Source organism: Pipistrellus kuhlii, unplaced genomic scaffold (genome assembly GCF_014108245.1).
Source record: "Pipistrellus kuhlii isolate mPipKuh1 unplaced genomic scaffold, mPipKuh1.p scaffold_m20_p_1, whole genome shotgun sequence".
NCBI lineage: Eukaryota > Metazoa > Chordata > Mammalia > Chiroptera > Vespertilionidae > Pipistrellus > Pipistrellus kuhlii.
The window spans coordinates 11,995,334-12,017,823 of NW_023425404.1; the positions used below are offsets into that span (position 1 = coordinate 11,995,334).

A 22,490-nucleotide genomic window follows, 5' to 3' on the forward strand; every position below is an offset into this window, starting at 1 on the left:
GTTCTTTTCATGTCTTTGCTCTTTTGACGACCTCACAAACATCTGCTATTTGAGCCAAGCTTAGCTCAGAGTCCTGTGGGCGAAAAGTTTAACTTTTTTTTCTTCTCTGACTCCTACTCTACATTTTCTCCCTTATTCTACTTCAGAGAATGAGAAGAATATTGTTGAACGCAACGTGTCCACCTCAGGAGTGAGCATTTACTTTGAGGCTTATCTTTATGCCGCCGCCAACTGTACCAGCACACCATGGCACCTGCCCCCCATGCACATGAGCTCTTCCCAGCGCCGGCCTTCCATGGCTGCTGAGGAGGAGGAAGAAGATTCACCTTCGGAGTGTCACACCCCTGAGAAGGTGAAGAAACCGAAGAAGGTGTACTGCTATGTGTCACCAAAGGTTGGGACTCCCATTCTTCCCTCTAAATCTCCCAGCTCCACCCTGCATGTAATTGGTAATAGTCTGAGAATCAGGCAAGATCACTGACCTGTAGGGTTTCCAGGATGCTAAGAGAGGTTACTAAAGTGAAGCAGCAGAGAGTGTGCCACCTCTTCTGCTGCAGATGTTTGGTTTGGACCAGATTTGAGTCTTTGTCTAGAGATTCATGTGCTTTGGAATGTTAGGGAACCTGTGGCATTCTGCCCTTTGAGTACTTCAGGGACGATTTTTCAAGGCATGGCTCTTAGAGCTTTAAAGAAAGTTACTGTAAAAGTTCCTCACTAGTATAAAAATTACTGTTGTTTCCTTGTGCTTTTTCGAAACAATTTGATCTTTCATTCTGTGATCTGTGAAACCACAGTAAGTGGATGTCATCATCAGACTACAGGATTAGAACAGAGAACTTCTGGCAGAGACAGGAGGTGAACTTCTAAGGGCCCTGAGCTAAGAGGTGCTTTGTGTTAGAGATTTAAAAAAAAAAAAATTTGTATTTTTGCTTGTTCGTTCAAACCTCAGAAAAATGAGACTCTTGAAACATCCCTTTATATTCCTTTAATCTCATAATCAAAACTGAGTTCTAATACTATTCTTCAAAAAACTTTGTTACGTACCATTTGTCACTTAAAAATCTTGCCTTAATTTGGCCCGGGGGAATGGTAATGAGGGACTAGTGAAGTATAGATGAAACAGGATTGGTTATGAGTTGATAATTGTTGAAGTTGGTGATGGGTTCATTATACCCTTTTTCTCTTCTTTAGTATGTACGTGAAATTTTCTTTAATGAAGATTTTTTTTTAAATCTAGAAAAAAATCAGTTACTATACAGCAGATAACAGATTTTTTAAATTAAAAAAAATTATGGCATTGTTTTTTTCTTTTTGTAAATGACAAAGAGATCCTTCTTTATTCTTAATAAGGAATTTTTATGAAACTTTTTATATGAGACTCCACCCCAATCACCTTTCTACTCCCCACCCCCTTTTCCCTGGCAAGTCCTTGGTACCATTTAAATAGGGATAAAGCAATAGGTCTGGGCTACTGCCGTTCCCTGTCCATTGACTTAGTAGGGGTGTCGAACTCAATCAGAGAAGGGGCCAAAATCTAAAATCCAGCCTAAATCGCGGGCCGAATGGTTTACTGAACAGTCATAAACTGTCATTGTGATGGAAACGCAGCGGAGTGCAGTGATGACAGCGCGGTGCGGGCCACATTGCAAGGCCTGGCAGGACGGATTTGGCCCTCGGGCCTTGTGTTTGACACATGTGACTTAAAGGAAGTCTCTCTGAGCAGCACCAAGCTGAGCAGAAGTAGACTTTTATTGTTTCCAAGTGAAATAATGTTCTCTACTCATAAAGTGAAAACCTGAGCTCAGCTATTTACAAGTGGTAGTAAGACTTAAATATTAACCCTTTGCACTCCGAACCATTCTGGACATTGGCTACCAGCTACTCGACGCTACTTTGCGAAACGTGCGTTGAGTTAACTCAATTCCCCGTAATCACTAATAAACTGCAATGTCCCCTGAGAGGGGACATCCGAGTGATATGCTAGAATTCCGATGTCCCCTGAGAGGGGACAGCGGAGTGCAAAGGGTTAAGAGTATAAATATCTTTATGTGAATTGCACTGTCAGAGCATTATTTTTAATTTGCCTATTTCAGGAGGGTGATAGTACTTATTTGATTTCAATACTGACCTAAATTATCCTTTTTGTCCATAGACGAAAAGGGTTATAATGAGAAGTTTATGTGGGGACTCTGATATTTGAGTGTTACAGTATCCAAATAGAGCCTTTTTTATTTATCATTCACTTCGTTTTTTGTCTGTTGGCCCACCAGCAATTCTCAGTGAAGGAGTTCTACCTGAAGATCATTCCCTGGCGCCTTTATACCTTCCGAGTGTGCCCAGGAACCAAAGTAAGTGGGTCCTTACATCTGGTTCTTGCTGAGCAGGCTTCAGCCCTGGAATAGCTCAGCCTGTTAGCAGTTATCTCATGAAATGTCATGAAGAACACAGATAGTATAGTAAGACACATCTTACAGGGATTTAGAAGCAAGACAGAATAATGCAAGAGTTATCTTTTTCCTTAAGACTAAATTAATGGAGAGGGTTTTAATAACTTTGCCCCTAGCTTGACCTCCCAGTATATTGAAGCTCTTTTAGAATCAGTATTTCCATATATTTAAAAAAAATTTTTTTTTTTAACTTTTCTGAGCTTTTGGAATCTAAAGGCAAATCACTTTCCTCCACCCAGTTTGCCCAACCTCTTCAGGTAGTTATTTGCTGTTTTATAGCTCCTTACTACCTTCATCCTGCTTATATTCTTTGTTAGAAGGTCTGTAGTGTTGCCTGTGATCCTTACTAAAGGCAGTCTCTGGGACTCAAATAATTTAAAATAAAATTTGAATTGAGAGCACTGAGGTGAAAAACAAGGAAATGTGCTTCTGATAGGTACTCACTTGGAGCAACAGGCTCAACTTGTTTTCATTGGTTGGTACCGAGCATAGCGTTGTGGGTGGTTCTTGCTGGAGTTGAGGATTTTATAAATTAACTTTTTTTTCTTCTCTCCCCCTTTGCTAGTTTTCATACCTTGGCCCTGACCCTGTCCATAAGCTCCTTACGCTGGTGGTAGATGATGGCATTCAGCCCCCTGTGGAGCTCAGCTGTAAGGAGAGGAACATCCTCGCAGCCACTTTCATCCGTTCCCTCCATAAGAACATAGGTAAAGTTGGGCAGTGACCACAGCTACTGTGGGTGCCTGAGGGTGTAGGAGTGGCCTGCACAGATGTCTTGTAATAAGGCTGTAATCATGATGAATCTTGCGGCTCCTCAGGAGGCTCTGAGACCTTTCAGGACAAGGTGAACTTTTTCCAGCGAGAGCTTCGGCAGGTACATATGAAAAGACCACATTCCAAGGTCACCCTGAAGGTCAGCAGGCATGCTTTGTTGGAATCGGTGAGTAAAGTTTCCTCTCTGCCAATAGTTATCAAAGTTTTTCAGCTAGGAGCCTCTTTGATATTTGGTTATATTCTTCAGGTTATCTTTTTCATGAAACACAAACTTCTCTTTAAACATACCTGTTAAAGACTATTCTTCTGTTTGATTATGCTAAGTTTGGGGCAGATTTGTTGGAGGTATGTTATGAAGGAGAGAGACTGGTTGACACATTGGCTTTAGAATCTGTACTGAACTAGCTCCTGAATAAACTCATGGAACTCCCATGCAGGGCGGGTATAAGTAGTTGTTACAGCAGAAAGTTCTTGTTATTGAATCCCTGGAATAGAAGAGCTCTTGTTGGGTTACAAGGCAGTGATTTTTGTTGTCACTCTGGTTTGATGGAAAAGGAACACCTGATGTGTGTCTGTCTCCACTGCACAGACGCTGGCATAGTTCTTACATTCCCCAAGAATGAGAAGGCTTGGTCCCAGTCCAAAATGTGTTTGTGATGTTTGGCTCTGGAAGGTGTGATTGGAAACCTCTTTTCTCAGCCACATTCTCCATGTGGTATGGCTCCCTGTCTGAACCTAGCCTTTGGATAAAGACGTCTAGCAAATAGACTGTACTTTACCGAAAACCAGGACTCCTTGGTTCTCTTGATGACAGCTTACTAATCTGAGAGCCATTTTTAGTTCTTTTTATTTTTTCATCTTTAGTTCTTTAAGCATCTTTTCATTAATAAAATAAGGATTGTAAAAAGAAAAGCAAGCGTCAACTTTTCAACCAAGTAATGGTGTAAAGATAAATTAGATTATTTTTAAAAACCTTCAATTTTTTCTGGAGATACATGTATTTTAATTATAAAATGGTGTTATTAAAGCTTGTTTATGAATAATAGATTGCCTCCAAGAACTAGTAGACAATAGCATTATTCTTGCTAACACCCACTAGATGCCAGCCAGCGTTCTGATACTTCCTTCCTTTTGCTACTTTTCAGTCTCTGAAAGCCACTCGGAATTTCTCCATCTCAGATTGGAGCAAGAACTTTGAAGTGGTTTTTCAGGACGAAGAAGGTCAGTTTTGAAATTTCATATTTATCTTTTTAAACTCCACTCTCACTCCTATTTCTTGCCCCCCGCCCCCACAAAAAAAAACAAACCCTTGAATACACCCCAGGTTCTTTTTCCAAGGGAAAAAGATCATGAGTCAAGATAAAAAGGGTGGTGTTTACTGGCTGGATGACCTGGTGGATCTTGTAGAGCACAGACATAACAAGGGCTTGGAGGGAGAGCTCTATGAGTTTGAACTAGAAGGGCAAACTTTTCACCTTTATACAACTAAGAGAAATGTCCATTTCTTGGGATATTTTATCTCCTGTGTTTCCACACTAGGGGTATTAGCTTAGTGACCTTTAATACTAAAGGATGGGATTTAAAAAAAAAAGTCCAGTTTATGTGGGTTGGAAGGGGGAAACAGTAAGGTAGTGGAATGGAGGGAGTGTGGAGAGTATAAAATAATGAATTAATGAATAGACATGATAGGAGATAGTAGACCAGAGTTACTTTTTATTTTCATTATATTTTTCAGCTCTGGACTGGGGAGGGCCTCGCCGGGAATGGTTTGAACTAATCTGCAAAGCACTATTTGATACCACCAATCAGCTCTTTACCCGATTCAGTGACAACAACCAAGGATTAGTGAGTCTGTGACTTCCCCGTGGGTGGGTGGAAAATGTAGATTATGTTATAATGCAGTAGACTTATGAGTTTGAGATTATGAATCTGGGAATCTGACAATTTGTGCCTTGTTCTTAGCTACAATATGAACTAATCAGTTAACCTCCCTCTGCTTTGCCTTCATTATTTCATCCCTAGGATAAGAGAAAATGCAGACAAATGACTATTTTACTAAAAAGCATTATAATGCAATGACCATTCTACTAATTATAATAATAATTAAGCCACTTTCTGAAAACATGCCTGAAGCTATTGAATTCTGTACTAGACCTTTGACTAAGCAGAGGTGTCAGGAGGAGAGAAGTGGACTTTGGCTGAAGGAAGTTCTGGTTTAGGGAAAAGGCATCATCACATCATATACTAATTACTTCTATACTCAGCCAGATGAAGCCACAAACTTAATGTAAGATTCTTCAGCCTGATGTAAGTCCATCTTTGCTCTTTATCCTCCAGTCACTTGAATTACTCAGTAGTGGCTACCAAAAGGCCAATGCCATTTGGATGGGCTTTTGGTAGCCACTACTGAGTATTTGATTTAATACTGAAATTCTTGCTCTCTTGGAATGGAGTTGGGAGGGAGGGTCTTTCCAAAACTAGGCTATAAGGAAAATAACCCAAAGCTTTTTAATGTCTTTCTTTTGACAGGTGCACCCCAACCCTAATCGCCCCCCTCATCTACGCTCGAAGATGTATGAGTTTGCGGGCCGGCTCGTGGGCAAGTGTCTCTATGAGTCCTCTCTAGGAGGAGCCTACAAACAGTTGGTCCGCGCTCGCTTCACACGTTCTTTCTTGGCCCAAATCATAGGACTACGTATGCATTACAAGGTAATGTCTGAGATGTGTCTTTTCTACTAAGGCCCCTGGCCATGAACTCTGGAGTCTCTCCACTCTGAACTAATTAGTCTCAAGGTTGAAGAGGTAAGTGGTTAATAGCAGTTGTAAATTTTATTTCTGGGTAAGAGTAGTCATGTTGTATTCTGTCTTTCTGTCTCCTCAGTACTTTGAAACGGATGACCCAGAATTCTATAAATCTAAAGTTTGTTTTATCCTCAACAATGACATGAGTGAAATGGAGCTGGTCTTTGCAGAAGAGAAATATAACAAATCAGGTCAATTGGATAAGGTGAGAATGAGGACCAGAGCCTACAGGCCCCATGACTCCCACCCTCCTCCAGAGCAGTGCAGCCTAACAGAACTTCCTGCAATAGTGGGAATGTTCTCTATTTGTGCTGTCCGCTGAGCACCCAAACTGAGGCCAGTGTGACCAAAAAACGGAATTTCTAATTTTATTTTATTTTCATGAACTTAAATATAAATAACCATCTATGACTAGTGGCAGCCACAAACCTTTTATTACAAAATTATTAGCCCAAAGTATTTCTGATGCAAATGTAGTTCTGTTTACATTATAGTGCTAAACAAAATCGTATGATAATGATGAAGCCAAAGTTGCAGTAACATACAATTGAAAGCAAATAGCAATGACTAAAAAACTGTGACCACTGAATGATACCATTGAACTGATAATCACATATTCTGTGTGACTATTGTGGGACTGTAAGGGAAGGATATAAGGGAATAACTGATCCCTTCTTAGAATTTCTAAAGCGATTTCTTCACTACTTATCTGACTTTATTTGTTCTCAATTGGCTCAGGGGTTTAAGAGAGGAGGTTGTGATGGTTTAGTTTCAGATCATAGAGACACTGAACGGTTGCTAACAAGGGACCACAGTATCTTCTTCCTGTTGCATCACCCCTGTTTGACTAGGTCAGAGAAGACCCCCTCAAATCCCCCTCAGAAAAAGCTAGTAGAATACAGCAATAGTAGTAGGAACCCTGAAGCTTAGTAACTGTATAAAACCAAGTGTGTTGAGAAGCTGAATGCACAGCAGAAACTTGCAACTGTGATGGACTTCATTAATGCTGTGTTTGTGTGACATACTAAGCAGCTGTCATCTTACAAACAGCCTCTCCCTGTCTGTCTTTTGCATCTTATTTTAGGTAGTAGAACTCATGGCAGGTGGAGCTCAAACCCCAGTCACTAATGCGAATAAAATCTTCTATTTAAATCTGCTGGCCCAATATCGGCTGGCCAGTCAAGTGAAAGAGGAGGTGGAACATTTCCTGAAAGGTGAGATTCTGTTTGCTCTTAGCTTTGATATGAAAGTACCTGTGCCCTTGGTGTGGGTATGGTTTTAACTGGGCTATTTGTTTCAGGCCTGAATGAGTTGGTCCCTGAGAACCTTTTGGCTATTTTTGATGAAAATGAGCTTGAGGTAAGTGCTTATATTTACAAACCCCCATTCTTGACTCAGTGTTTTCGTTTTCCCACAGGAACTTCTGTTATGAGATGTGGAAAGCCCTTTATGCAAGGTTGATTTCACTGTTAGCACTTTTTCCATGCATTGACCCATTCTTCAGCTTTTAAAAAGTTAGAACGTGTCCTAGCTGGTTTGGCTTAGTGAATAGAGCGTCAGCCCAGGGACTGAAGGGTCCCGGGTTCAATTCCAGTCAAGAGCACATACCTCGGTTGCAGGCTCATGCTGGAAGCAACCAATCAATGTGTCTCTCTCATATTGATATTTTTCTCTCTGTGTCTCTCCCCCTCCTTTCTAGCCCCTCTAAAAATCAATGGAAAAATATCCTCAGGTGAGAATTAAAAAATAAATGAAAAGTTAGAAAGTGAAAATTAAAAACCAGTAAAAAGCTAATTATTTTTGAAGAGTAGTTTTTAATATTTACCTATTTATCAAATATTTTTAATATTGGTTGAGTACTAAAGAATTAGTATCATGTACAGCCTTTGATGTTTAAAGATGACTTAATGGAATAATAGGACATATTTGTTCAGGGACTATTTATTGAGTGCCACCTGTATGCCATGAGTAAGACAAAGTCACTGCCCTCTTCCAGTGAAGAAGATATATTTCAATGCTTGGGACCACAATGCTATACAGTTAATATATTCTTATCTTAGATCCTGAGGTAGCCAAATATGGCTCTATGATGGTCAATGTCATTCTATAAGTAGCAAAATACAAGTTTGTATCAGATGTGAACAAAACATAAAATCAGTTTGTTTTTACCTGCTGTTCACAGATGATACATATAATGCAAACTATTAGTTTCAACTTTCCATAGCTTTTATGAGGAGTGTGTTATTTGCAGACTGTTTCCTGTATGGAGAAAGTTCATTAAAAATGAAAAAACGAAAAAATTTGGATGGTTTTGTACAATATTTATTCTTATTAACTGTACTGTTTTCGAGAACAAGACTCAAAGTCTTGTGCAATTTTCATCACATTTTGTACCTTTAAATATGAAATCCAAACAAAATGAACTCTCCATCTCTTGGCCTAAAGTTTCTGATAGAAACCTAATGCTGTTATTTTGGGGGCTGAGGAATGTTTGTTTGCACCCTGAAGCAAAGCATTTATAGCAATTTGTAAGAGTGAGCAGAAGGAAGGACGGACACAGGCTCTTACAGTTCCACATGCTGCTCTTAGTTACTCATTAGCTTAACAAGTTCTTTTTGAAGGACCCAAGGCTCCTAAGGCTTAATTTGATCTCTTGATTAGGATGTATCATTCTTTATAGCCATTGGATGAGTACTCACAGTCTGTGAAGTAACATGCAGGATTCTGAACCAGATTAGGACATGAACAAGATGTTTAGGGCTCTGATCTCATTAATGGTCTCATTTTTTCGCATGCTTTTTTAATTTATCTGATCAAGTAGGGGCTGGGCTGAAGGGAAGGAAGGTAGTAAAAGTTCAATCCACAAAAGGATGGGTCCTGGGGAAAAGGAAAGGCCATCGGACAGATTTATCAATGGGCCTGGTGTCTTCATCAAAGGGAAAGGGCCTGCTTTTCTCCCTGGTGCTTCTAGGCTACGTCCCGATCAGACTGTCAGAAAACTTAGTTCCCTTTTTGTCCTTTGTTTCCGTTCAAAACAATCCACGGCAGCAGTTCTTAATTAGGTGTGTGCATCAGAAATGCTTGGGGAACTTTTTCAAAATACACAAGCTTGTCACCTACTCCTAGAGATTCTGAATCAAAAGGTCTAACGTAAGTCCACAGGCATAAATATATATTTTTAAAAGCTGTGTGATTTGCCCTTGCTGGTGTAGCTCAGTGGATTGGGCATCGTCCTGTGCACTGAAATGTCTCCAGTTTGATTCCTGGTCAGGGCACATACCCAAATCGCAGGTTCGATCCCCGGTTGCGGTGCATGCTGGAGGTAACCACTCAATATGTCTCTCTCACATCAGTGGGGTTTTTGTTTTTTTGTTTTTCCCCCCTTTCTCCTTCTGCCTTCCCCTCTCTCTAAAATCAATTAGAAAAAGAACAACATGTGTGTTTTTTTTGTTTGTTTGTTTGTTTTTGTGTTTTTTTTTAAGGCTGTGTGATTGTTAGCACATTGGTTAGGAAACTTTGGCCTATTATAATTGATTTTCCTAAAGCAGTATTTTGGCATTGTGACCTCATCTTTTGTCTTTTTCCTGGTGTTTTCTTTATTCCACATTTTTGCATATTAACATAGGTAACCAACCTTATGCTGGGTCTTTGTTCCTCTGAGTGTCCTAGTAACACCTGACTATCTTCTCCAGCTACTGATGTGTGGGACTGGGGACATCAGTGTGGCTGATTTCAAAGCCCATGCCATGGTCGTTGGTGGCTCATGGCATTTCAGAGAAAAGGTAAGTGGGCCAGATTTCTTTTAGTTGGATTTGTGCATGTTGTAAAGAAAAAGTTTCAGATCACGAAAGTTGAAGGCCTGGCCGGATGGCTCAGTTGGCTGGAGTGTTGTCCCGTATACGTAAAGATTGTGGGTTCAGTCCCTGGTCAGGGCACAGACGGGAGGCTCACATTGATAAACCAGGGGTGGGAAGCCTTTTTTTCTGTCAAGGGCCATTTGAATATTTATAACATCATTCATGGGCCATATAGAATTATCAACTTGCCGAAACCCGTTTGGCTCAGTGGATAGAGCGTCGGTCTGCGAACTGAAAAGTCCCGGGTTCGATTCCGGTCAAGGGCATGTACTACCTTGGTTGCGGACACATCCCCGGTGGGGGGAGGGGGGGTGCAAGGGCAGCTGATCGATGATTCTCTCTCATCGATGTTTTTAACTCTCTATCCCTCTCTCTTCCTCTCTGTCAAAAATCAATAAAATATATTAAAAAAAAAAAAAAAAGAATTATCAACTTAAAAATTAGCCGGCTCTATTTGGTAAAATATTTAACTAACTCACCTCCAGTGCCTTGGCAGGGCCAGACCAAATGATTTTGAGGGCTGGACATCCCGCACTCCTGCTTTAAACATATCCTTATGTGAGGATTAAAAAAAAAAAAAATTTATCAGTCAGAAAAGCAGACATATCAACTGGGGAAAAATAGTATATCTGTGAGGAAGACAAAAGGGACCCCTGGTCTCTATTGGCCATCGTGCTGATTACCACAGGAACAGTGCGTTGCAAAGTCAAAGAAATAGAACCAAGCATTCGGTGACTGACGTGTGACAGTGCAAACGCCTAGGGAGTTTGTCAGCTCTAACAATTCCTATCCCTGTCCTGACAGAGTGGTAACTGGGCCACACCCCCACTTGGGGTGTCCTGTTGCTTCCTTGCCCTGAGGTTAATCCCTGCGCTGCATACTGGTGTGACCCCAACTTTGTGCTCTCCCTGCCAGGTCATGAGGTGGTTTTGGACTGTGGTTTCCAGTTTGACCCAGGAGGAGTTGGCTCGACTGCTTCAGTTCACGACAGGCTCCTCCCAGCTACCACCTGGAGGCTTTGCGGCCCTCTGTCCCTCGTTCCAGATTATTGCTGCTCCGACCCACAGCACGCTGCCAACTGCACACACATGGTAGGTATATGACTGCCCGAAGCATGCTTATGTGAGGGATTATTTTTTTCATCCTTTGTCAGTGGTTTTGAGTTAATAACTTTCCCCCTTGCCCTTCCAGTTTTAACCAGCTGTGCCTCCCTACGTACGACTCGTATGAAGAGGTGCACAGGATGCTGCAGCTGGCCATCAGCGAGGGCTGTGAGGGCTTTGGCATGCTCTGACCACTCTCCTGCCATCCCCTTGGCTCCCATGCTTTCTGGAGCAGCAGGGTGTGCACAACAGACATCATAACCACTGATGCTAACAGAACACATAACCATCAACCAGAAGCTGCTGCATGCTCCCCAGTGTCTGGAGTATTTGGTCACCTACAGGCCTTGTCCTTCCCTCTCCTCCTTCCTGTCCATCCTCTCCCCCCAGGCCACTTTGGCATGGTTTGCATTCTGAGCTCCTCGTTCAGTCATGAGAAGAGGACTGTGCTGCTGTAATTCCACTTGGTTCTTAGGAGATCTCAGTAGCGGGAGCTGCCTCATTAGCTGAAGGAGATTACACAAAGGGCTCAGCTCTCATCGGGGAGCTGGTGCCCTCGCCTTGCTATTCTCCTCTGCTTATGCTCCTTCAGGGTCCCTCTGTGGCCCTCCTTACTTGACCTGAGGTCTGTGAGTCCTCCTTGTGGGCAGGGTTATTGCTGCTTCTCAGCAGGAGCCAGGAGAAGCACAGATAGGAAGAGGCCCACATGCGCCGTCTTTGGTTTTGTCCCTCTGCACAATGGCAGGCATAGGCGTTGGCCCTGGACTACCTCTAGTGGGGACTGAGCACAAATGGATCTTTCTGTGTGGTTCTAGACTGGAAACAGAGCATTCCCTGCAGGCATTTCTGGAAATGGTCATTCATTTCTAAACAATTCTAAGCTTTTTCTTGAGTTTGAGCCAGTGGGAAAAGCAGAGCTAAGCATGTGAAAGAGCTGGGCTGTGGCCTCCAGTGCTCAGTCTGCTTCTCCTTTAAGGTTGGGGTATGTCTAGGCATATGGCTGGCTTTTGAAGACTACTGATGTTTGTCCCTAAGTTTGCTCTTTATGCTGAGGTGTGGCTGGGCCTGGTCACCTGCCTCCGAGTTATGCATTCTGCTAAGAGCTGGGATTCTCTTCCTTTCTACTGAAGAAAATTTCGGAGCAAGGAACTGGGATCAGAAGAATAGCATGCCAGTGATCCCTGCTTCTCTCTTTGCTTGGTGTTCTCTGGCAGCACTGGGGCACGGGAAGGGGACCAGCAATTCCAGTGGTTTCACAGGTCCTTTGGGTCAGGACACTGGGAACAGAGGGGATACGGCAGGCAGTAAACACCTCGCTGCCCCAGTTACTTCCCTTCATTCCCTCAGTTACCACCAAGGGCAACTAAGAAGGAAGATAAATTAGGTTCACTGTTGTGTGATAATTGAGGAGCACCTGCTGCTGTCTCTTGGATGATGGCAACATCCTCCTTCATTACAATTTGGATGAAAACATTTGCAGGACGCAAAACCTCATCAACCGCCCCACGTGTCTGTTTTTAAGAAGGCTTTGCTGCAGTCTACCATTCCCAATGGGGCATTCAAGTCTGAGACTATTACAAGCCATCTTTATCGCCAAAACCAGCAAGTACAGAGTCCAGAGAGGAGGCAGGACGGTGGCATTGCCGTGGCCTCCTGGAAGCAAGTCTGAGCCCTCCTGCTCCCAGGGATCACAAGGAACAAGCCCTCCTGAGCTGCTGCTGTTCATGCCTGACCTCACTCCTTCGCAGTCGTCATTTGTCCTTCTTGGTGTGGGTGCTGACCTCACTCATTCTTGGGGTCCAGGATCCAGTGTCAGGGCCTCTACACCACAGGGTCCTGCATGCCACATGGTCACTGCTCTCCTCAGGGACCAGGACAAGGTGCTGCCGCTTGCCCCAGTGTTTCCCGTGGGATATGTACAGGCAAGCTTTGTCATCACCCCGGGAAACAGGATGCTGCCCCGCGGCCCAGAGAGGGAGGCCCATGGGCTGGCTCTGCTGTCTTTGGCAGTTATTCCTCTTCTGGATTCTGCTTTCACCCCTCCGGCAGCTCCCCACAGACTGACGCTGGAGCTCGATTTGATTTTCTTGGCTAGACCTGTCATTTTAAGCTCCGGTCGTAGCACTTCTCAAAGCATCCTGGGCACCACCCCTGCCAGCCGGGGCAGCTGCATCCCTGTGGGGTCCTGAGCCCAGGACCTTTGTTTAACAAAGCCCTTCGGTACTGCTGTGGTTTTTCTATTCTTCCAGGTTCCCCTCTGCGCTAACTGTTCAAATTTATCTTTACTCTTTGGGGCCTTTCTTTTACCTTTTTTTTTTCCCCCCCCCCCCCCCCCCCCCTTCTAATCCTGCTTTGGTACTAGCCAGTGTGGGGAAAGGTACATTGTGTCAGAGAGAAGTAGGGTGTGTTACTTCTCGGGCAATTTTCTATTCACGTTTCTTATTTTGGCCAGTTCTTTTATTTATGCCCTTGTGGCCCAAGTACTTTGGGGGGGGTCAGCTAACCTTCTGGCCTTCAGTGTCTTTGAAGGAGACCAGACACAAAGTGGACACCAAGGAGAACATCGGCATGTCTCTAGGACTTCCGCGGAGACCAAGCCCCGCTGCAGATTTGTCAGGCCGGGCAGAAGGGCCAGACAGTTGCATTGATTGTGTAAATATTTTGTACAGTAAGTAAATAAATGTTTAAAAGGACTAAGGAGTAGAAAGATTTTTTTTGCATTTTCCCAAGAATTCCTTCAGAAGCAGGCGGCTCAGGGTAGGATGTACACTGGGAGACCCGCCTGCCCCAGGCCTCTTGCTCTTTCACCCTTCTCTGATTGCTGTCCATGGTGCCAAGGGGGGCCCTGTCATTCACACAGATAGCCAGTGGTCAGGACAAGTGCTTGTGCAGCTTGGCAAGAGCAGAGGGTGTCTGTTCTCATCATTCTTTTAAACATTAATTTGTTACAGTTTTACTACATAAGAAACTCAGTGTAGAAAATTTGCAAATGAAAAAAACAAGAAATGAATCACCTGCCATCCAGAGGTAACACTAGAAACACTTCGATGTTTCTTATTCGATGTATCTTGCATATAATCACATTTATTCTCCCTCCCATCCTCCCCGCACCCCTAACCCTTCCACAAGTGCTGTGGGTGTGGCAAACAAAAACACAGCTCCTCAAATTTGGCAGGTGGTACCAATTCTTTTCCAAACAAAGATAAACTTGGCAGAGAGAAAACCATGCCTGATTTATGTCTAGAAAGAAAAGTATTAGGGATTCTGGCTTTCTAAGAGAAGTAATCATGGTGTCTTGTACAGTAATTTCTAATCTGGAAAATCAAAACAAAATCCTATTTAGAATTCTTTTTAAAATTCAGGTTTTTGCCCCTACTCCCAGATCCAATGAATTGGAATCTTAACAGGAAAACTCCTGTACAGTGCTTTTACCCTATTTCATCAAGCTCCTGAGTGATAAGCCATGTCACAAAACGAAACAAAATTCTCTCTGACTTAATATTTTTAGGTTAACTGTCCTACATCTTTTATACTCGCTGCTCTTGTGGCTTTGAATAAGTCACTATGAATGCTCAGTGAGAGATTTCATTTCATCCTGAAGTTGTTATTAAGACTCAAGAGGCTAGTAAGATTATTCTTTTAAAAAATATATATTTTATTGATTTTTCACAGAGAGGAAGAGAGAGGGATAGAGAATTAGAAACATCAATGAGAGAGAATCATCGATCAGCTGCCTCCTGCACACCGCCTACTGGGGATGTGCTTGGGCACATGCCTTTGACCAGAATCGAACCTGGGACCTTCCAGTCCGCAGACCAACACTCTATCCACTGAGCCAAACCAGTTTCGGCAGATTATTCTTGAATTAAAACAAAAGTTAGTGCTCAGCCGGCATGGCTCTGTTGTTGAGTATTAATCTACGAACGAGGAGATCTAGGATTCCTGGTCGGGGCATATGCCTGGGTTGTGGGCTTGATCCCAAAGTGGGGTGTGCAGGAAGCAGCTGATCAATGATTCTCCCTCTATTCCTCTCTGAAGCCAATAAAAATATATTTTAAGAAAATAAATACAAGTTTCGGCTTCTCTTGTGCTGGTACCTCTGAGCCACTGCGCACTGAGCTTTCAGCACACTCTGGGGGCTACAGTAGAGGTGGAACAGGACTCCTTATCTCTACTTCGGTTTCACTTAGATCTGAAGTATAAGAGACCAGCTCCAGGTATCCTGTAATACTTTCACTTAAAAATAGAAAACTTATTTTGAGATGTAACATATATACAAAAAAAGGTATGCAAGCACATACAATTTAATAAGTAATTATAAATGAAGTGCACATGTGACCACCATCCGGGTCAAGAAATAAAACAGTGCAGAACTGCAAACTTTAGGTCTCATCCCATACCTCTATTGTTCCGACTTTTATGAGAACTGTTCTATCTGTTCCTTTTCCAAACAGCCTAGGGAGAGGGTGAAAAACAGCCCATGTGGCCTCTTAAGATACTAAGCAAGGTCACTTTCTCCATAGTCATTGCAATACTTCACAATTAGTTTTGAAATTTTCAGAGACAATCGTTTCCCATGAGACTAGTTCAGATTCCTGATGCTAAATCTGATGAATCATATTCAATGTCTACAAAGTTTTCTTGCCAAGATTTACCCCCAGAGATTCTACAATACATTGGATGCTCCTTTGCAACACCCTTTACAGGTTTTGTGGGCTGGTCTTACATGATCATCATTCTTTTTGCTGGTCAGCAGCAGGTTCATGAGTATCATAAAAGTACAGTGGTATTGAAAATGACTCAGCCCTAAGTTGACTCAAAAATTGTAGAATGGGCTAGAACTTCTGACTCAGACTATGGAAACTGCACCATCTAACAGAAAGTCATCCCAAAGTTATCGAACAGCTTAGTTTTTCTGTTTGGGGTTCAAAGGGAATGGGTTTAGGGGGTCTTGTGATGATCTTGGTTTGTATTTGACGGAGACTTGAGATTCGCCTTGCTATGAACACCACTACCACCCTGCCAATTCTGTTCACTTTAATTTTGCTGAAGAACACTTTGTGTTAACTACAGCAGGCACCTGGTTCTCTGCAGTGAACTCAGGTGTAGTCTATTCAAGTTTGTCAGTAAAATCCTGGTAAGGAGATGTGGAGGGCAGTTTATTACCAGAAGGCAGAGGAGTGATAGCTGCAGGCTTTTGATACAGCATCAGAGGTAGTTTTAACCAAGTTGTCCAGGTTGTCAATAGAGCACTGGCTTATTAATACCAGCCAGCAGTGGCAGCTTCTTAAATACAAGGTGCTAACAATGCTGGTATCCTACGGGCAGGGATTAGACACACCAGCACAGAACCCCACATCCAGTCACCTTGAAAGATCAGTGTGGGATCCCTATCTAATTGCTCTTGTAGCCTTCCTTCAGGAAGATGGAGGATAATTTATTCAGAATGAAGTGCACAGATGTGGTTGCTACTTCCTCGGAGTACCCAGCTAGCAGGCCAACATGGCCTTTATTACCTTCACCCCCATTGATTTTTAGGTCTTAGATCTCCATCTCTTAGGGATGACTCTAGGAAGAAGTGTTGGATGACTCAAGGAGCTAGGTGAGGAGAATGCATTTCTTTTATAAACCTCATTGTATCCTTGCCCAGGTGGCCCATGCTATGTTTCTGACTCCAGGGCCCGGGGGGCCTTCAGCCTCCCCTGCAACACAGGCATTTCCTGTCACTTGGCCTTTTCTCAAAGAAGATATTCTTGGACACCTTTGCATCAAGTGTGCAGAATAGGATCTTCAAAGGATAGAGAGATATGATTGGAGAACTTGAACATTCATATTTTATTTTTAACTCCCATGGTTCAACCTTGGGAAATCTTTCAATATCAGTTTCCTGACCTGAAAATTGATGTTATTAACTAAGAAAATCAGCTAGTAACCTGGAGCTCTTAGAAAAAGTTTTCTATATATAGTATGTGTGATACCATATGGACTATGGCCTAGTGCCCTGGTACTTTCCATAGCGGGAGGCTGTATGGATCTGGGAACAGTAGAGTATGATAGAATATGTCAGAGTATGCTAGAGTGTAGAGTAGAGAATGCTAGAGTGGATGACTGGCATGGGTGTGGCTCTTTTCCCACCTTGCTGCCTCCAGGCAGGCCAGAGAAAGTGAGTATTCAGACAACTTGCCCAAACATCTATGAAGAAGTCCTCAGGTCAGAAGAGATCCTTCACATGATCCTCCAAAAGCCAGAGGAGGTATTTGAGGGGACTGCATGTCAAACCTCTGTCATGTGGTAAGCAATCTAGTAATAGGCAGAGCTGTATGTGAACGTGGATCTGTTTCATGTCAAAGCCCAAACTGTCCACATTGCTGGTCTATCTCAGGCAGATTAGTTTAGACTAAAAACAGCCCAGGCACAGGGCCACCAGAGCTCACTGACTCTACCTCATGATCCCTCGGTGACATCACATAACAGATGAATACTTTATACCTTTGTTTATCTGTCGGTCACTTGAGGATTTCAGATTCAGAAGGCTCTACTTTAAGATACCACTATTAGTTGTGTCTTTAAAATCCTTGGCATGTACAAAGTTCCATAGAATACTAGCTAATGACTTGAGTGAAGTGACTTCCAAGTTGAAATGAATCCTGCATACAAGACATCCTGATGATATAATGGAGGTGTGAGCATATATCTGTGTGTGGGAGGGGGTGAAGTGAGCTGGGGGGCATCCTGCAATTTTATTTTTTTAACAAGATATCCATGCACTTTATTAAATATCAAATTATCAAGCCCAAAACAATGTCCAGAAAAGTTATAGAATGTTAACAATTTGAGTCAGGTCCCTGGCTCAAAATAATAGAATCAACTGGTAACAAAATAATTTGTCAACCAAATCCTACAAACAGGATAGATTTTAAAATACCATCCAAAATGTCGGACAATAAAAAAGTACTAGAAAGATATCTGCACAAATATGCAAATATGCAGAAACCTCAATGATTAAAATAATACTTCATTAAGACTCTTTGTAGACAACCAAATGAAGGAATAATATACACTTAATTTGTAAAGTTCAGTAGTGTTTAAAGATGTCAATTACCACCAGAAACATTTATGAATTTTTAAAAATATATTTTATTGATTTTTTACAGAGGGCAAGGGAGAGGGATAGAGAGCCAGAAACATCAATGAGAGGGAAACATTGATCAGCTGCCTCCTGCACAACCGCTACCGGCGATGTGCCCGCAACCAGGGTACATGCCTTTCACTGGAATCAAACCTGGGACCCTTCAGTCCGCAGGCTGACGCTCTATCCACTGAGCCAAACCAGTTAGGGCGAAGTCACCATTTCTATTATACAAACCCCACTTCACCTGCATTATGGACTTGCACATGAAGGAATCTGTCTGAATCTTCCCGTCCTCTTTCTACAGACCAACAATGTTTCCTCGCTCCTCAGAACTCCCACTCAAAGGAGTTGCCAAGACATTCCTCTGCTTGCCCATTAGCAGAGTCAGGGATATCAAATATTCACAAGCCAGCTGGAGAGCCTTTGATGGCTTTTATGTTTGTTGAAAACAAGATGCTGCGTTATTGTGTAAGAGGAAATTTTGTGTGTGTCATCATTTTGTGCTAGTAGGTCTAATCCTATTCCAACTTGTCATTTCATTTCTTGTAATGTACTTCTCCCAGCCCCACAAAAATAAAAGAGAAGGAAAACTTAATGTTTATTATCTATCACTGGGTTTGTGGCCTCCTTTTTCCCTTCGGTTCTCTGCATTTCCGCATCTCAGCAAACATTTCCTGTGTATCAGGAGCTTACACACACACACACACACACCATAGAATGTGATCCCTGCTCCCAAGCAGCTCACAGTCTTGTTGAGGGAGACAAACATATAAACACTCTATTTTCCTTAGGGTTTCCTCTCCCCAAGGCTTGAGTACCCAAACCCGTCGCCATCCACTCCCATAGTTTTCCTCATTCCTTTTTAATTGTAGTTGGGGTTCTGTTTATGCATTTGGAGACTTTCCACATACAGAGTAACAGCTGCAAGTGAAATTTGTCTAGCTCCTAACACATATACAAAGGGAAGGAAATTACTCTCCCTATTGATTTTCGGAGACGCAAGAACCCTTGCAAAGATGAATTTCAAACCAAGAGACCCAGGCAGCGAGCCCCTCATTGTGCCATAAATATGCCATCACCTGAGCAGGTCCTGGGAAAGGAAACTCCATGGTCTTAGGACCCACTCTCCCTCTTACCTACTCTCCCAGACAAAGCAGCCCTGAGGTGTTGACTTTGGCAGTGGGGACTGGCCAGCGCCTGCCGCTCAGTGAATGAAATTAAAATCTTGAGTGGATGGGGAGAGGGAAGTATCTCCAACACTAACAACAATCAGAAGGGTTTGTACTATGGTCAGATGACCAGGGGGTGGCAGAGGAAAGACAAAATAATGCCATTTCCAATGGACCAGAGGCACGAAGAGGCAAATCCACTTTATGAACAGCCATGAAGTTGGTTGGCTGAGACCAATGTGGGTGGAAACACTGAGCTTCACTCCAATTTCCCCTGATGTTAATCAAACCCAGGAAATTGGAATCCTTGGTCATCTCTGCATGGTGTGCTGTCTGTTCCTCTCTGGGGTTGGGGCTGATCTTAACATCGATTCCCCAAGCTTCTGAGCTGGGTCACAGCTGGATGGGCCTTGGGTCAGCCCATTGCCTTTAGGAAAACCTTCAGGCTTCCTTTCCCAGAGGAATTTCTTCTCTGACACTTTTATATATATATATTAATATGTATATTGATTTCAGAGAGGAAGGGAGAGAGAGAGAGCGAGATAGAAAAATCCATGATGAAAGAGAATCATTGACTGGCTGCCTCCTGCACACCCCTGATTGGAGATCAAGCCTGCAACACGGGCATACGCCTTGACTGGAAATTGAACTGTGACATCCTGGTTCATAGGTTGATGCTCAGCCACTGAGTCACACCGACCAGGCTCTTCTCTGATACCTTGTTCATGATGGCTCCAACCTGTGTCTCCTCAAGAAGTCAAAGCAACAGAATTGAACATGGGTGTTTTTTCTATAGATCTGACCCTGGCTCTCCCCAGCAGGGTAGGCAGACATGTTGGAACCTGGCAGGCTCATGTGTGCAGCTCTGGAAAAATCTGGATGTGGATGTGGGTGTGGGTACAGCAGCCACACATCTGCTTGTTTCACAATGGTTTGGTTTCAACAATTCTGTCTTGTGATTCCTCTACACCTTGAAAAGTCCATTGTTTGGGCATCCAAGCTGTGTCTTACAGACTCTCACACTCAGAAGCAGCACAAAACCCTTTTGTCAGACCTTATCTTGAATTCGGGCTCCAAAAAATGTCATTGTGGATCAACTCTGAAAGAATAATAAGCAAAGCAAAACTCTAGTCCTGACTTTTGGGGGTCAGGCTGAGCTTAGGGGCTTGGCGTGATGGGAAAAAGGGGCCAAAATAGCGGTTGGCACAAGGATACGGAGAACTCTGGAAACAGAGCCAGGGACTCTGAGGATTGAGGCCCAGGAAAGTCTGGCACGAGTAAACGCTAGGTATTTAACCAGGAACAGTCACTCTATTTTTCTCAGCCTTGGCAGTAGGTTAGAGCAACAAGCAGTTCTAGCAGGGTCCACATCCTTCCTATTGTCTCCACCCCAAACTCACTCATCGTCCCAAACATCTGCTTCAGATTTGGGTCCTTGCCTTCTCCCTGATTCCTGCACCAAGCCGTGGGTGGCAAGGGCAAGGGGGCAGGCCTGCAGGTGTGGGATGAGGAAGAAAAGGAGTAGGAAGGCCCTGGGAAAAGCTGCTTAATGGTTTTATTCAGGTGCTACAGAAGGATTAAGGGTCTGATCTATTCTTTTTTTAAAATGTGCATATGTATCCCCAAAATCTAACCAGTAAATAGTTTCACTTTCTGGGAACAGGGCTCAACCTAGGGAGAGAATTGGGACCAGCTGGAGAAGTCTTCTGGCCATCACGTGGTCTGCTTTTCAAAGGCAGCTCAGAGTCACTCCAGAAGGAGCAAACTAAAGTGATTAGTGCCCACAACAAGCAGTGGGGAGGTGCTAATGAGGTATTAAACACCTTTTCTCCAGCTAGCAGCTGTGTCTAAGCTGAAACAGACCCGGAGCCAGAGTGGTGAAACTAGCCTGGGACTAGCAGTGGCAGGAGGGGAGAAACAAGCCAGCACTAACCTTAGGTCACAGCCTCAAATGTCTCCCTTAGGCCCTGGCTGGGTAGCTCAGTTGGTTAGAGCACTGTCCCAACATGCTAAGGTGATGGGTTCAATACCTGGTCAGGGCACATGCAAGAGGCAACCAATGAATGCATACATAAGTGTAACAACAGCCTGGCCAGCGTGGCTCAGTGGTTGAGTGTTGACCTATGAACTTGGAGGTTCACATTTCGATTTCCAGTCAAGGTACATGCCCAAATTGTGGGCTCGGTCCCCAGGAGGGGTCATGCAGGAGGCAGCAGATCAATGATTCTCATCAATGATGTTTCTATCTCTCCCTCTCCCTTCCTCTCTGAAATAATAAAAATATATTTTAAAATATATTTTATTGATTTTTTACAGAGAGAAAGGGAGAGAGAGAGCTAGAGAGCTAGTAACATCGATGAGAAACATCGACCAGCTGCCTCTTGCACACCCCCTACCGGGGATGTGCCCGAAACCAATGTACATGCCCTTGACCAGAATTGAACCCGGGACCTTTCAGTCTGCAGACCGACGCTCTACCACTGAGCCAAACCTGTTTCGACTAAAAATATATTTAAAAAAATAAATGGAACAACAAATTGATCTTCCTCTGTCTCTCAAGTCAATATATTGTGTGTGTGTGTGTGTATATATATATATATATATATATGTATATATATTTAAAAAGGTCTCACACTTGCCCTGAAATCTCATTCCATTTTAAGAGACAGGAGTTTCCCAAGGGGAAACACTGAGGAGCCCAAGAGAATAATCTCAGAACTCTTGTAATAATAATAGCCAACATCTACCACCATGCCACGCCATACTCTCAGCCAGTGGTTCTCAGCCTTCCTAACGCCGCGGCCCTTTAATACAGTTGCTCATGTTGTGGTGACCCCCAACCATAAAATTATTTTTGTTGCTACTTCATAACTGTAATTTTGCTACTGTTAATGAATCATAATGTAAATATCTGTGTTTTCCGATGGTCTTAGGCAACCCTGCTAGTGGTTCTCGATAAAGACAATGACTATCCCCATTTTACAGATGAGGAAATGGAGGCACAGAAAAGTAACTTGCCCAAGATTACGCGTCCAGTGATGGGTCTAGGTGTCACTATGGCTCTGACACTTTATGGCACACAAGCTCAAAGGAGGGAGAGGTTGAGGGCAGGGCAGTCAAACCCAGAGAGCCTTGGTTCTGTTCATTCTCCAACCAGAGAAAGACTGTGTGGGCCTCTGACTTCTGGGACCACAGGAAGCCAGTCT

The 22,490-nt window shown here is 43.2% G+C and overlaps 1 protein-coding gene and 1 long non-coding RNA gene across 6 annotated transcripts in view; one reads left to right on the forward strand and one right to left on the reverse strand.

Annotated features, from left to right (window-relative positions):
• Nucleotides 1–13,676, forward strand: part of AREL1 (apoptosis resistant E3 ubiquitin protein ligase 1) — a 38,010-nt gene extending 24,334 nt beyond the window's left edge. For 4 of the 5 annotated variants that reach the window (XM_036431382.2, XM_036431370.2, XM_036431403.2 and 1 more), the window contains 13 exons: nt 147–394; nt 2,271–2,348; nt 3,013–3,154; nt 3,266–3,387; nt 4,367–4,442; nt 4,957–5,066; nt 5,751–5,930; nt 6,103–6,228; nt 7,108–7,237; nt 7,324–7,382; nt 9,716–9,805; nt 10,796–10,971; nt 11,072–13,676. In XM_036431382.2, coding sequence (XP_036287275.1) covers nt 147–394; nt 2,271–2,348; nt 3,013–3,154; nt 3,266–3,387; nt 4,367–4,442; nt 4,957–5,066; nt 5,751–5,930; nt 6,103–6,228; nt 7,108–7,237; nt 7,324–7,382; nt 9,716–9,805; nt 10,796–10,971; nt 11,072–11,174 — 1,640 coding nt within the window. In that variant the 3' untranslated portion in view covers nt 11,175–13,676. Of the gene's footprint in view, nt 1–146; nt 395–2,270; nt 2,349–3,012; nt 3,155–3,265; nt 3,388–4,366; nt 4,443–4,956; nt 5,067–5,750; nt 5,931–6,102; nt 6,229–7,107; nt 7,238–7,323; nt 7,383–9,648; nt 9,806–10,795; nt 10,972–11,071 lie in introns of those variants that run through there. The other variant, XM_036431393.2, reaches the window with a different exon arrangement.
• Nucleotides 4,221–16,051, reverse strand: LOC123652000. The gene is made up of 3 exons (XR_006741018.1): nt 16,041–16,051; nt 15,411–15,414; nt 4,221–4,306 (listed from the first exon to the last, which is right to left on the reverse strand). It is a non-coding gene; the product is annotated as an uncharacterized LOC123652000 (long non-coding RNA).
• Between the last annotated feature and the right edge of the window lie 6,439 nt (nt 16,052–22,490).